The sequence below is a fragment of the Amborella trichopoda genome, chromosome 11 (genome assembly GCF_054954075.1).
Source record: "Amborella trichopoda isolate Santa Cruz 75 chromosome 11, AtrichopodaSantaCruz75HAP2 v2.0, whole genome shotgun sequence".
Taxonomy (NCBI): Eukaryota; Viridiplantae; Streptophyta; class Magnoliopsida; order Amborellales; family Amborellaceae; genus Amborella; species Amborella trichopoda.
Window position 1 is genome coordinate 48,525,086 of NC_142346.1, and position 14,713 is coordinate 48,539,798.

Consider the following 14,713-nt stretch of genomic DNA (forward strand, 5'->3'; position numbering starts at 1 on the left):
TTTAGAAACACAATCATTACAAAATGCACCAAACCATGATTCGTGGGGATTCCAAAGTGTTTTTTCCGAAACATAACCATTGCAAATGGCTCCTAAACCATGATTCGTTAGACATCCAAACATACCCTAAGGACTGGACCTAGCGTTTTGGGCAGAGCTGCAAAATCGGGACGTCCATCTAACCCACTCCGTACAACATCGAATGATAGCCGTTCGTTTACAGATATTATTGATATATAGATGTGGCTTCAAGCATGGACGTTCCCTGCAGCTTCAGAGGTGAGTGTCCCCCTCTCTCTCAAAGATGCGCGCTTTTGCATCTCCATCTTGGTTCAGGAATTAGGGTTTCTCTCTCATAATCAATCCCAGTAAGATAGAGTTGAGGTTTATTACTATTGTTAATCGTCTCTCTCTCATAGTTTGATATATCTTGACCAGGGTTTTGCGAATTGTGAATTATTAGTGTTTTCTCTAAATTCTAGAGCGAGAAAATGTTCATACTGCAAATCCCAATTTCTACTCCAAAACCCACTTCAAACCTCGCATGGTCTAGGGTTTTGAATCCAGAACGCCCATCTTTCCCTGCAAATTTCTCCATTTCGATTTTTACAGTGACCAAGAAAAGCTTTGCTCCATTGACCATTCGAAATGGAGGAGGCCCAAGAACATATCCAGGCGGTGTATCAAAATGGCAATGGAAGAGAATGCAAGCAAATAAGGCGAAGCAACTCTTGAAGGCCCGCCTTTGCAGAGAGAGGCAACTCTATGAGATGAGAAAGAGAGCTGAGCTCAAAGCCGCTGTTTCGGAGCTCGAGAAGCCATGGGAGACAGTTCAGAGAGCTCCTGTTTTGTTCTCGGTGAAGCCTGATGAGCAATTGAAGGCCCTGGCCGATCGGTTTCAGAAACCGGGTGGGTTCGATTTTTGGTCAGAGAAAGATGGGCCTGAGCTCTTCAAAACCCATGATGGGTTCCCTTCTGCCAGGTTTTTCCCAAAAGGTGTGGTCCATAGCATTCAACCTTATAGGAGAGTTTCTGAAGCTGCTTCTTCTGGTACTGGTTCAAATGTTTCTTTTGATAATTCTAAGAGAATTACTGATTCTTCTGCTTATGATTCAACTATTTCTGTTAAGAGGAATAATTTTTTGCATAATTCTGATGAGAATGGTTCATATGAATATGGCGAAGAACATGCATTTGATGGTGAATTTGGTGAAGAAATTAGCTCCGAGGGTGGTTCTCAATCAAAGGGGCCGAGATTTTCCAGACATAGAGGAAAGAATAACAGAGAAAGAAATGGGGGTTTAGAGAGCGGTAGTGGGAAACGAAATTCAAGGGTTGGTGGTTATTCTCTTGCTAAAAGGCTGCAGCTTTCTAGCTATGGAGGAAAAGAGGAGATGAATTATGGACGATCTGGTAATCTTTTAAAAACTGAATCAAACGGTACAATTGGTAAATATGGTAGTGCAAAGTGGATTGATGAAGGCATGGATAGAAGAATGGGGAGGTCTGTTATGAAACAAGGCAGTCGAACTAAGGATGGTGTGAATTTTGGTGAATTCGGTCAATCGAAAAATAGAATGGGGAGAACTAATAACGCAGAAAGAAGGAGTTATGTGAAAGGACATGAAACCGGTGGTCCTTCTGCTGGTAGAAGGGATCAGCCTTCTAGTAGAGCTAGTGGTTCTGAACAGAGGCAGTTTGATGAGATGAATTCATTTGATCCTCACACTCGGAGGAAAAATTTTGTGAGACAATCAGACTGGAGAAAGAGTTCGAATTCTTCCGATGTTTATGACAATGGATATGGTAGAGAACATAGAAATAATCCTAGATATGCTAAAGGAAATCGGAGCAATCTTGGTTGAGATTATAATTCTGATGGTTTATTTGTGCAGGACGATGGCTACAATTTGGACTGATTGTCGGTGAATAATGAAGAAGAGGATGATGATTTAGCAAGCATGGACAGGTTTTATAATGGTGACCAGAGATATAACTTGCAGAATTTTTCAGGACAAAAAATGAAAGATGAGTGGTCTGGAGAGGTCTATGAGATGCATTTGGAAAGAACTGAAGGAGAAATAGCTGATGGGGATTCGGGCAATGAGATTTACATGTAAATCTGGTTGGTCCTTCAAGTCTGAGACTAATTGGAAAATGTCCAAAACAAATTCCTAAAGATAATTAGGGTGCTAAGAACTGGAGCTGAGGGAAATTTGTGGATTGCTTAATATATGTTTTGATAAAAGGTGTGATTTATAAACAGTTTGTACACCTAGATAATGCATACAGAATATGAATTGTATGCCTTCAAACTTGGAAGAAGATAGGTTTATGAGAGACTGCACAACAGACTATAAGCTTTTCTAATTGTAAAATTCAAAATGGAAATTCTCATAGTGACAGAGCAACTTATTTTTTGCTCACTCGGAATGGGGGAACTTTAGCTAATGCCAGTATTTCTATTGTTGGAATTTGGAGAAAAATTTGCTCAAAAAGGTCACTTGGTCTTTGAAGATATATTACCGACACACTTCTACTCCATGCAATGTCGCTAGCTTGTTAAAATATCAATTTTAATAATTTACATAACACCAATTAAGTTGGTAGGTGCAATCTGCCATAGAAACTTTGAGGCTAACTGATGCCTGGTGAAATTGGCCTGGTGAAATTCCAAGGATAACTGATGCCTATAAATTATATTTGGAACTTGAAAGTTGGAAGTAAACTGCTAGAAGGTAACTTCTAAGAATTTGAGTACATCTTCTTAATGCAATTGTATTCAATGCAGTGTAATTTAACTCATTAAAGTTTTAGCTCTGATTATGCATGTAAGAAAGCTCATGCTGGCCTATGGCATTTGCAGTAGAGACTATTTAAGGAGTAGGCTTTGGGGTACTGTTAAATTTTTACCATCACCATCCGTCTCTGTTCTTTTTATTTTTGATTGTTGCAATTACTATTCTTTTCTCTTTAAATAACTTTGGAAATTCCTACCAATGCTTTTGATTGATTTTCCACGTCTTTTTTTTCCTTTTTTGGCTTCTCTCTTTAATGATTCACATGGGCTTTCTGAATGTAGAGGGCTTGTTGGATTCTTCTGACATGAATTCTGGCCATGCTGATACTTGTTTTGCTTTCATCTTCAATAGATGTCTCTTCCTTTTGGTAATTCGTTTGATTGCTTTTCCCCTAATTTGTAGCTCTGATTCTTACTGCCAGCTTGAACTACATGCTTACCTTATCTAATGGTATTTTACTTTTAAAATATGTGCCAAATTATATAATGTATATGAAAAATTGAAAACATCAATACTCATTTGTATTGCTTCAGAAATGAGTGGAGTCAATGTTTATGAACCGTTCTAATGCTTTTCTCAGGTGTTCCTCAAGCCATGGCAATTTCCTTGTTATTAATTCTAGTTTTGGGTTTATGTATACTATTGAGAAGATTTGTTGGTTTATGGTGTTCGAAGGGTTATAATATTGGTGAGTAGTTAGTCTACGGGGCAATTTCCCATGATGGCTTGCTTATTTTCTTGAAGTTCTATTTAAATATATGTAATTCCCTCTCTCTCTATCTTGCACGCATGCACACAATATTAGTGTTGAGTTTTACTTCGTGTCCTACTTGAGTTTGGTTTGGATTGGTTCGTCATGGGAAAGATTTATCATTTTATGCTAAGACTTGAAAAGTGTTCGGTTTCATGGCATTTCCTATCATTTGCATTCTTCTTGTGTAGATGTGGAGACCATCCCTAGTTGGTCCATGTTGGATTCTGATAAAACCTCTAAGATTGATTCTTTAACTCTATTGGTGGTCAGAGAGACTCGGCTCTCAGTCATGTTTGTGCTATATTTATCCATTTCCATTTTTCTCATGTACCTTCTCTTCTCAAATTTATGCAGAAGCCATATGAGTATCACATTCGTATCACAATCATGCTTTTTACTTCACGGGAAGTAGATTGAGAGTGCCTTTAGATTTTTTCAATAGTATGATTTTTCCAGCAGCTTGAGTTTTCATTGCAAGGTGGCCCTGTAGTGCATTTACATTGAGCCCATGTCTCCTAATTCATACTCATACTAACACTAGGCAGGTGACTGGCAGCACAGGTGTGTCAACCTTTCCTATGTGTGCATTTCGTATCAAGAATGCGGAGGCAAGTGCAACATGCAGACAATTAACAATAAATCCATTATATGTCTGCTGCATCACATTGGAGTTTTGGTGTCAGCTCGTCTCAACATGTGTAGTGCTTGAGTTGATGGCAACTCTCATGGAAAATCTCTGGCGGTGTGAGTATTGTATGGCATCTCTCTCTCTGGTGGTGTGAGTATTGGATAGCATCTCTCTGTCTTTCTGGTGGTGTAAATATTGTATAGCAGCATTATCAAGACTGGACTAGACCGGATATTCGAACCAGTTGAACTACTAGCCAGTGCTTGGTTAATCTGGTTTGAAGCAAAAACTAGGTTTGGTTTAAAATTTGCTAAACCAAATGTTTTTTAACCAGTTTTAGCTGATTAAACTTGTTATTTTTAACGAGTTGGATTGGCTAGACAAGGTTCGACTTCCTCTTTGAGTGTATCTATGTTCTTAAGCTTATCTTCCTACATTTTCTTTATGTTTTATAAAATCCACTCCAACTAATTCAGTTGACAGTTAAGACTAGTTTTGATTAAATCATATGCCTAAACGGTTGGGCGGCCAATTGATTCTGATGGCATTGTTATATGGAAATAATGGAAGAATAAAAAATAATATAAAAAAAGGTGTTTCTCCATATTTGTGCTTCAATGAGCTCAAAGTCTAAAGATGACAAGATGAAACAAAATTTACCTCTACCTGGTTACAGCCACCACAAGTGATGCAATAAGTAATGTCCCGTTTATTTGGATGTTTCTTGTCCAAGGTTGAAGTAGAGATGTGTTTATCCCTTCAAGAAGAAAGGGTGAGGAGTAATGAGCAATTGGGATTCCTAGCTCAATTTGTTGATTAATTGTTGTTCCTTGCGATTTAGTCTGTGGTGACTGTCACAAACAATGTGTGAGGAAGCTGTGGTAATCATAAGATTTCAATGAGCTTAAACTAGATTTCTCTCTCTACCTCATTGTGGCACACGAGAAATGTATTTGTTCGATTGGTTCTCGCCATCTCACTGTTTCAGATTACCCTCAAGACTAGGGGCGTGATTCGCGTGAGATAGTTTTCTTGTAGTAAATTGTTTTCTTAAGAAATTGATTTCATAGATTTCATATATATATATTTTCTCATGTTTGGTAATATTGTCTAGATTTTCTATGAAATTGTAAACTTTTTGGGAATCTAGCATCCTGGAATCTGGAATAGAAGCTATTTTTAACTTTTAATTGTTATTACAGATATTGTTGAGAAGGAACACTAATAATTATTATTTTTTGGGTAATTAGTGAAGAAATTGAGTAGCACTAATTATCTAACGAATATGATATATTGAAAGTTACCCATCTATAAGATCCAAACATATATTTGATTTGTTATTCTTTCTTGCCCTCCCTCCTAGGGCAGGAAATGTTGATTAGGTATTGATATCACTATTATGTGAATTTTTAGTCTTAAAATGGTCTCTCTCTAGAGCTCTTTCCCTTCCTCCGAGGGCATGAAAAGTTGATTAGGTATTGATATCACTATTATGTGAATTTTTAGTCTTAAAATGGTCTCTCTCAAGAGCTCTTTCCCTTCCTCCGAGGGCATGAAAAGTTGATTAGGTATTGATATCACTATTATGTGAATTTTTACTCTCACCCACACCCTCCCGCATCAGCTTCATATTAACCCACCTAGCACTAAGTTCATTAGATTTTCGTACAATGTTGAACCAAGTTTGTATAGTAAAGCATGAGACGACACATGGAGGGTGAAGAGCGCATTATAATTTCGATGGAGCATACCATATACTTACTCTATTGATGCTTAGGGATTTTTTATTTATATGAAATTTCAGTTGTATTTAGATGATTATTATCAAAGAAAAACTTGGACTTTGAGCTCCTGAATATCTGAGATCGTTCCCACCAAAAAATTCAATAGCACCAATGCAATCTTGGGTTACCATTCTTTTTAGGCACAAAGAGACAAAGTTAATTTTTTTTTTGACCTTTTAAGTTTGGTTGCAGGATTCTAGAGAGCACGTCCCCAAAATTTAGGATACATAGGAAATATTCGTAGTGAACATTTGACCCGAGGGATAGATAGTCTATAAAAGATCTTTTTGAAAATTCATTCTCTTGAAACCCAATCGCTCTTTCTCTTTAAAAATCCAATCGTTCCATCTTTCAAACTCATTTTCTCTCTTAAGAAACCTAATATCTCTTTCTCTATTTAAACTATTTTTTCTATCTAAAAACTCAATCTCTCTCTCTTTTTAAAAATCTATTCTCTTTAAAAATTCATTGTCTAAAAATCTATTCTCTTTCTCTCTTAAAACCCAATGTCTATTTCTCTCTCTAGAAACTCAATGTTTTTTAAATTTTTTAAAAAATATTTAAACATATGGATTTTTTTTATTTTTTATTTTTTATTTTTACTACAAACAAGAAAAGTTTAAAGAGAAACGTAAAAAAAACAAAAACAAAAACAAAAAAGAAAAGGGGTGGCTTCATAATGGGCCAAGTCAGGCCCATGTCCAATGGATTCTCTCCAGGTTAGTCCAGGCTTTAATAGTACATATTGGGGGGGAGGGCAAGTTTTTCAGGTACCGTTATTAGGCTGAGCCTTACAGAGTCGGGCTAGAGTATTTTCAGGCTATGCCAGCCTCGGGCCACCTGGCCCGATGGCAGCCCTACTTACACCTCCACTACCAATCCAATTATTTTGAAAGAAATTGGAATCATACTTATATAGGTATGAATCCAATTTCTTAGATTTGGAGCACTTTTCATTGGAAATAATTTTGAAGGTAAAAACATTTCTTACTCTTGTTACGAAAACCAAACGTGAGAAATTAGTTATTTTTTAAGAAAATGATTTCTAAAAAATCATTTTCTTAAGAACCGAACATGCCCTAGGTGCAGAGCTTGATGCAATTGGAGTTTTTGTCCATTATATTGTTTAGTTTGATTTTTCCCAAGGAACCATTTTTATGCATCTCTGTAATTCCAAAAAACGTCCATTTTTTTGTCAGTAAGTTGGAGGTCATGTGATACAAGTAAAACTCCCTTCAAGCACCAACAAAATCCTAATGTTGGTTTATTATTTGCTTAATTTCACTATGAAACTAAGCTTTCTAGTTGTTTCTCTTGAAAGTCTATATTAACCTCTATGTGTACACAAACAAATATATACACCTAGGAAAAATATCAACATGCACCTAAGGACTGCTTTTTTACCCAAATGTTTTGATCCAAGAAATCAAACAATGCATCAAAACACACATGATCTTAAGTTGAAAAAGGGACAAAATATTAAATGGTTGACTTCGGTTTATTTTGATAAATTTCCCTTTTCTATTTAAATCCAAATCGATCACTTTTTCACTCAAGGATATTATGATACTCCATTTTCTTTTAACAATTTATTTGCTTTGATCTGTTACGAAACAAAATAAAAAAATACTATATTTTGGTTGTCAATGAATGGTTTGCTCAGTGGATGCACTGAGTTGGGCGTGGCCAAGACGAGTTATAAGGCCCAAATCCAATATATGTATTGACAATATTTGAATTTTAACTGAGACTTATATTTGAAGTAGCAAGAAAAGATATGGGGATTCATGATCTCATTGAGAGTATGGCCACAAAGCAGAATGGCAGACCAGTATAACTAATTACTAACTTTAATTAGTTGGAAAAATTATCTGAAGATGATGACGACAACAACTAGCTGTGACTTACATTTGCTGATTATTATACACCCTATACCTGTATTTGCAAACCAAGTTGGCCACCTGTGAAACCAATAATTTTACTTTCATAGACCAATCCTACGCTAGAGTTTAATTGTAGTTATTTTATATGTGCTTGTGGTGCATGCTTGAAAGAGAGAAAGAAAGACAGGAGAATCCATATGGTAAGAATTATTATATGGGATTGTATATTATGAGACCATTTACTTTTAATACAAGACGGTTACAGTCACTTTTAGCCATTTGACATAAAATGTAATAGATGAAAGTGCATTACGTATGCGATTGTATACTATGAGATCATTTACTCCAACCGTCCATTTTTTAATGGAGGGTTAAGATTGCCCCAATCACAATGTCATGTCTCTACACTATTTTATTTTTAATTTTTTTTTATAAACTGTTTTGACACCAAATTTTGGACATCCATTCCTCTATTAAATTCTCACTAACAAAAAATATAAAAAACAATATTTTTAATAAAATAAAATGATCAAAATACCCTGAAAGTTTCAAGAGGTATTTTGATAATTATTTTTATCGAAAAATTATTGTTAATATTTTTTATAAGTGCGCCCCAATGAGAAGATAGCACGAACCAAATTTCATATTAAAAAAAATTGTATTAAAACAACTAAAAATAAAATACTTTGAAACGTTAGATTTAAGATCAAACAGTGAGTGGCTCTCTTGATAAAAAATGAACGGCTGGATGGTAAGAGGAGAATAAAACTTATATATTATAAAGAAAACATAAAAAGTTTGAGATAAAAGTATATCACAACATTTGAAAAGTTTTATTTTGAACTTTGTACCCGAATCCTCAGCTTTCAAGAGAGACATAACACCAAATATTAGGAATTTTAGTGCTTTAAGATAAGAGAGAGAGAGAGAGAGGGGGTGGGGGGACACCAAATGGGAGTAGTTATTGCTTTCATATGTTGAGAAAGAGAGGCTTTATGGTAGGAATTATTTTGCTTAGGAATGGAGTGAGAGGGGGCCACCAGATGGTAGAAATTGTTTCTTCCATTTGCTGTGAGGGAGAGAGAGAGAGAGAGAGAGAGAGAGAGAGCATGCATAAATCAAGCTGAAGGGCCTCTACAAGCATTAATTTTTCATTCATGGGAATTATTGTTTTTATTCTCTGATAAAATAAGGTGATACGAAGCTCTTTATATATATATATATATATATATATATATATATATATATATATATATATATATATATATATATATATATATGCCCCAAACAATCTTTGAAGCTCCTCTAAAAGAGAGCCACTTGACTTCCTATGCTGAGAAACCTCTGGTCTGGAGGGGTAAGAATGGCAATGAAATGGAATAATTCTTTTCACTCAATAGACTGTGTCAAAAAAAATGATCACTTTAGTGGGAGAGAAGTATGCCTGCTCCTTTCTGGTTGACTGGCATATCATTTCCTATTTAACCAAAAGAAATAGAGTGCAACTCATAATCCCATCAGGTTTTATCTTTTAGTAGTAAGGCAGTGACTGATATCTCAAGATCAACGTAAACTAGATGAGGATAACATACCAAAAAACCTAAAGAACGACAATGTGATATGCAGTAATGCCTATGAAAGCAGGAATCATGAGGCTTGGATACAAGTCCTTATGTGCTAGTAAAGGGATTGTCCTATGGCATCAAGGGCACAAGGGATTTGGTAACAATTGTGAAGCATGGTTCATCTTCAGGATAGTAATCGCAGGCAAATAAGCTTAGTGAGGCAATTCAGAGTGGGGTTTCCTGAGATCTCAATTCTTGTGGCTTGGATGACATTTTCACAGGCAATTAAGACCACTCCTAATGACATCCATTGGAACTTACGGCAGGTGATTGGGTCGGGTCTACACGGCGACCAGCTGAATCTAGGTCTGGAGTCTGGACCCTTAAAGTGGAATCCATAAGTCAGATCGAGATCCAGCCCGGAGAGTTGGCCTGACCCATATATAGTATACACATAGAAATATATATGTGCATCCGGCTTGAGGTCCTTCTGCCCGGATGGGTCTAGGTTGGGGTCAATCTGACTTGGAGCTGGCCAATTTATTAGCCCTATTGGTATTCCTTGACTTCATGTATATGTTTTGATGCTCATAAATCATAATGAGCATATCATGGCCAACTTGATCTCTGTAACATAGCCATTCAAAATTCCAAATTTGAAACAAATTAGATAGGGCTCATTCAGCCAATCCTAGCATCTAAGACAGTAACGAGTCTCACTACGTAATTAAGTGGAGTAACGGACAGACAATCAAAGGCTTAGATTTCCAATTCAGACTAGTGCAGTAACCCATGCAAAAAGACCAGCACATGAATGCAGCCAAAATTCACCACCATGTAAAACCAAAAATTGTGCTTTTGAGAATGGTGGTTTGCAAAAAAAAAACCCGAGTTCATTCTGTGTTCTGCCATGGCATTGCATCACGGACTCCTAGATGTTAATTAGCTCTCATACAAAATGATAACACGTACAAACATGATAACCAAATCTTCATATATAGTGCCTGTCAATATATATATAAAGGACTATTGTACAATATTCAAGAGGAGTCTTTGATCCAAAACAAGGATAGACTAGTAAAGTTTAACATTTAAGAGTCTCATAATTATTCAAGTTCTGTAAACCTCAAACTACGAGTATGGCACTCGCTCCAAACCTCCAGCACTCTATGCAAACATCCTACGCAAAGTTGCCACATCCTGCTTCCATAGACACGAGCATTCTGCAAAATTAAGGGAAAATATAAAATACTAGGCGTCAAATAGAACTATCAACATTGTATAACTTCTAAATGAACATAATGATGAACAATTTCATAAACTGACACTGGTACTAGACATTCAAAACTGCAATACTCCCTTAGACACCTTGTCTCTGCCTTTCCAAGAAAACACGCAAAACCATTATACAAGTTAAAATTTCTGGTTTTCTTTTCTTTGAGGTTCAGACAAGATTCTCTTTGGTTCATGCTTTCTATGAGGATCGATGCCTGAATTATTTGAAGTATGATGTTATTTTTTCATCTTTCCCGATTTATCACATTCATTAAAAAGACAACCTAGATCTTCCCCTAAACTGGCTCAAGCATCAAAACATGTTTATGGCCTAACCACATCGAAGAGGGCTGTGTAGTGAAGTTGACAATGCTGTGTTATCAAACTCCCAATTTTCATAATTCTCCTAAAATGTGCATAACAAAATACTAGCACATTAGGGATCCCCGTAAAAACAAGGTATCCTAAATAAAAAGAACATTGATAGATCAATACTCATAAAGAAAGAACAGTGATAGCTTTGCATTACCAATGGACCGTTCTACTTGTGGTCTACAGTACTAAGTCCATTTACCCTCAACTTCATTTGAAAGGAGCATTGGGGATTCTTGACTGCTGACCTCGATAGTAATGAGCAGCCCATCTTTTCGGGTAACCATAAGCACATTGCTTGCCCTTCAAAATGCGTGCCACCCTTAGAGGGGACCTTTTTTGGACCAATGGGGTCCTGTGATGCCAATCAGGCAGAGGTTCAAAGGCTCTTAAGTGGCTTTTACTATTTCTATTTGAGTTTTCCTTCACAATTAAAGTGGGACACAGCGGTCAAATAGGCTCATGCTGTGGTCAACCTTTTTTGTCATTAACCAAAAGGGCATTGGCCAATGTCCTTTAAACACTTGTGTCATGGACCCAGCGAATCAGTAGATTTTTTGGCTAAGAAAAAGGGATATCCAGACCCTCACCAGGAACACATTTCATCTCATTCCTAGGGTCTCTTTGTTAGTGCCTCTTCAAGGGATTTATTTCTTGCAAATGCAGTACACTTGCACATTTACAGATTCAACAATCAAACAAAGTTAAGAATCCAAACAGAACAACACTTAATCTAAATTACGAATTCCATCAACTTTAGAACACAGTTTGAATAAAATGTAAACGGTGATAACGCCAAATGTCAACAAAGTAATTTGAAACAAGTTATGTAAGGGTTAAATCATTCCTTCCTCTACTGCCTCAAATAAGATTTTTCATACAAGAGTTATCTTACGAGCCCATACTGTGAAGTGAGGAATCAGAAATGCAACTGGTAAAGTAACAGAAATTTATTTTAGATGATTTTATCAAAATTTTACTATACTCATGTACAAAGAACCATGAAATTCCCTGTGGTACTATTATAATCCATTCAACACTAAGAACAAATTATTTTCATTTGGTTTCTCCTGGTGAGTACTTGCAACTTTTCTTTAGCAATCATAGTGTTGCCTCTAAAGCAATTGAATCATCACATAATCAATTTGGGAACATGTCCAAATCTGCCCAAAAAATGTAGAGAAGTGTCACATTCACCTCATAACAAAGATCCATAAGATACACAATAAAACTTAACCAACACAGAAGTGGATCTCAATTGAATCTGCTAAGTTACATGGTTATAGGAAAACAATCCACATCCCTTGGGACATCCATTTCATGGCTATAAATCAGGCAGAGGTTACTTGAATATTCAAGTAAAAATAAACCAAAAGCTTTGTTTAAGGTTAGGAGAAAACCTATTTAATCATTGCTAAATCTTGCAAGAGTTTTAGTGGATTATAGAGATGCACTCACAATAATGATGTGAACTATGCATAGTTAATAGTAGGCAGAAAAAACAACAATAAGGACCAAGGAAAAGGGAAGCAAAAAACACTGGGAACGGAAGACGCATGGAACTTCTAAATGTGCTAAGATCAGCAGGACCAATTGCTCAAATGCCCAGAAATAGAAAATCTCAAACCAAAATCCAATTGCCATGAACAAATAACAATGTCAATGAATCCATGAGTATAAATTCTCAATATGGCTACATAGTTTTCAATCCAGATCATCAAAGAGAGAATTCATGAAAGAAATGGATGCTTCAAAGGATCCTCAATCCCTTTGGCCAAGAGTAGATTAAAATCAATTCTTCTCATCTCCCATCCGCTGCATCAGCAAACACTGCATTGGCTATCTATAAAGATATTGCAAGCATCTATAGATCCAACCCAAATAAATTTTGAACTCCACATAATTATCTAAAAATTGCAGTGTTCCAAAAAACGCCAGGCAGCCCCTAGGAAGCCAAAGAGGTCTAGGCTGCCCAGCGCATATGCAGGCGCTTACGGATCTAGGAGGCTTGGGTTCAAAACAAGGCAACGGGTGTCCACAATCAGGTCTTAGGTCCAGATTTTGTATAAAAGATGCATGAATAAAAAATGTATATTCATGCATTTGTTATAATTCAAACAAAAAACACCAAAAATGCCCCACCTGATGGGTATTTTTGCACCTATATGGGTTCAGTCTCTGGGCGCTTGCCTAAGCAGGCACCCGGGGACAGTCCTAGGCAAGCGCCTAGGGACCGCACCACCCTAGTTGGTCCGCCCAGGCTACCACTAGTCTGTCTAGGCGCTAGGCGGACTGCTTTTTGAAACTACAGTAAAAACTAGAAAAAGACTGTTGAAAGCATAATTTTTTAACACTTTACACTCCTTCCAAAACTCAAAAGACATAACCAAAACATTGTCATCCAAAAAAAAGAAGTCCTCAAAACTATAAAGTAAACCACATGAACATAATTTCAAAACCATACAGTAAACCACATGAGCGAAATTGTCAACATTGGAAAATAAAAATGTCCCAAACCAAAAAGTAAATCTCGTAAGCAAAAATTGTGACATACCCTTGTCATATAGCATACTAACTTATAATCAATTCAAACAATTATGGACCCAAAACAAGAAAATAAATAAAGAATTTCCTTTTGAAAATAAAGAACGCATTTTTTTAAAGTAAGATTATGTAGAATGCCAAAGATCTTTCAACATTAGAAAACTTGTCACAGAAATACACTGCATTATACAATAACTATAGTTGAGATAAAAATTAATACACAGAATTCATCTGCAAAGATATTTTAACATAGAAAAATAAGAAAGCCAGGGAACACATAGTAAATAATAGGAATTACTATGATAAAGCAATTTGAATTTCTCATACATAAATATCTTTCAATATAATTCGCATGATACAGAAGAAGACCCACGTCGAGATGAGAAAAGAAAGAAAGAGGCCCAAATCTAGATGATCGTAATGGGAATCAGCCGCAAAAGAGGGCCCCCTTCTTATGAATGAACAATATAAATGATAGGATGTGAACCTTAATTAGAGTGAGAGAGAGAGAGATGGAAAACAATCAAAGCCCTAGAATAGAGAGAAAGGGGGAAGATGGGAACCAATCAAAAACCCTAGAACGAAGATACCCATGATGAAATGACAGTCTGATTCCCAAATATAAATGTATCAAATGAAAAATAAGAATTAGAGAGAGGATGAGTCACATATATTGTTTACTTATTGGGATTGGGATTGTAAAAGGAAAGAAAAAGACAATCAGAGACAGGGGTGATCCATACCCCACCCAATGATCATAGAGAGAGAAAGGTGAGATATTTACCTAGTGTGAATGGGAGTGAGAAGAAGAGGAAGAAGAAGAAGAAGAGGAGAAGCGATTGTAGGCAGCTTCACCAACACAGTAAATGGTGAAGGCGACAATGGCAATGCCGAGGCCAGGTGTCGCATGGCGCAGCTGGTTGCCGAGCATGGGATGCTTCCTCCACTCATCTCTCCTCCTGAAAAACTCTCCCGTGCTCCCTAATGGCTTCCCCATTTTCTCTCTCTAGCCCCCTTTCTCTCTCTAACCCGCTCTCCCCGTAATACCAATCTCTCTTTACTGCTCACCGCCTTGGGATAGTCGCGAAATAATTGATGGGAGCGGAA

The 14,713-nt window shown here is 36.6% G+C and overlaps 2 protein-coding genes across 2 annotated transcripts; one reads left to right on the forward strand and one right to left on the reverse strand.

Annotated features, from left to right (window-relative positions):
- Positions 1 to 270: 270 nt before the first annotated feature.
- On the forward strand, positions 271 to 2,426 carry EMB1513 (copper ion transmembrane transporter). Its single transcript, XM_006836866.4, has 2 exons — positions 271 to 1,806; positions 1,896 to 2,426. The coding sequence occupies exons 1-2, from the start codon at positions 492 to 494 to the stop codon at positions 1,931 to 1,933; spliced, it is 1,353 nt and encodes a 450-aa protein (XP_006836929.2). The 5' UTR covers positions 271 to 491; the 3' UTR covers positions 1,934 to 2,426.
- A 7,966-nt stretch (positions 2,427 to 10,392) lies between these two features.
- LOC18427823 (NADH dehydrogenase [ubiquinone] 1 beta subcomplex subunit 3-B) lies at positions 10,393 to 14,656 on the reverse strand. Its single transcript, XM_006836868.4, has 2 exons — positions 14,391 to 14,656; positions 10,393 to 10,638 (listed from the first exon to the last, which is right to left on the reverse strand). The coding sequence occupies exon 1, from the start codon at positions 14,601 to 14,603 to the stop codon at positions 14,391 to 14,393; it is 213 nt and encodes a 70-aa protein (XP_006836931.1). The 5' UTR covers positions 14,604 to 14,656; the 3' UTR covers positions 10,393 to 10,638.
- Positions 14,657 to 14,713: the final 57 nt, after the last annotated feature.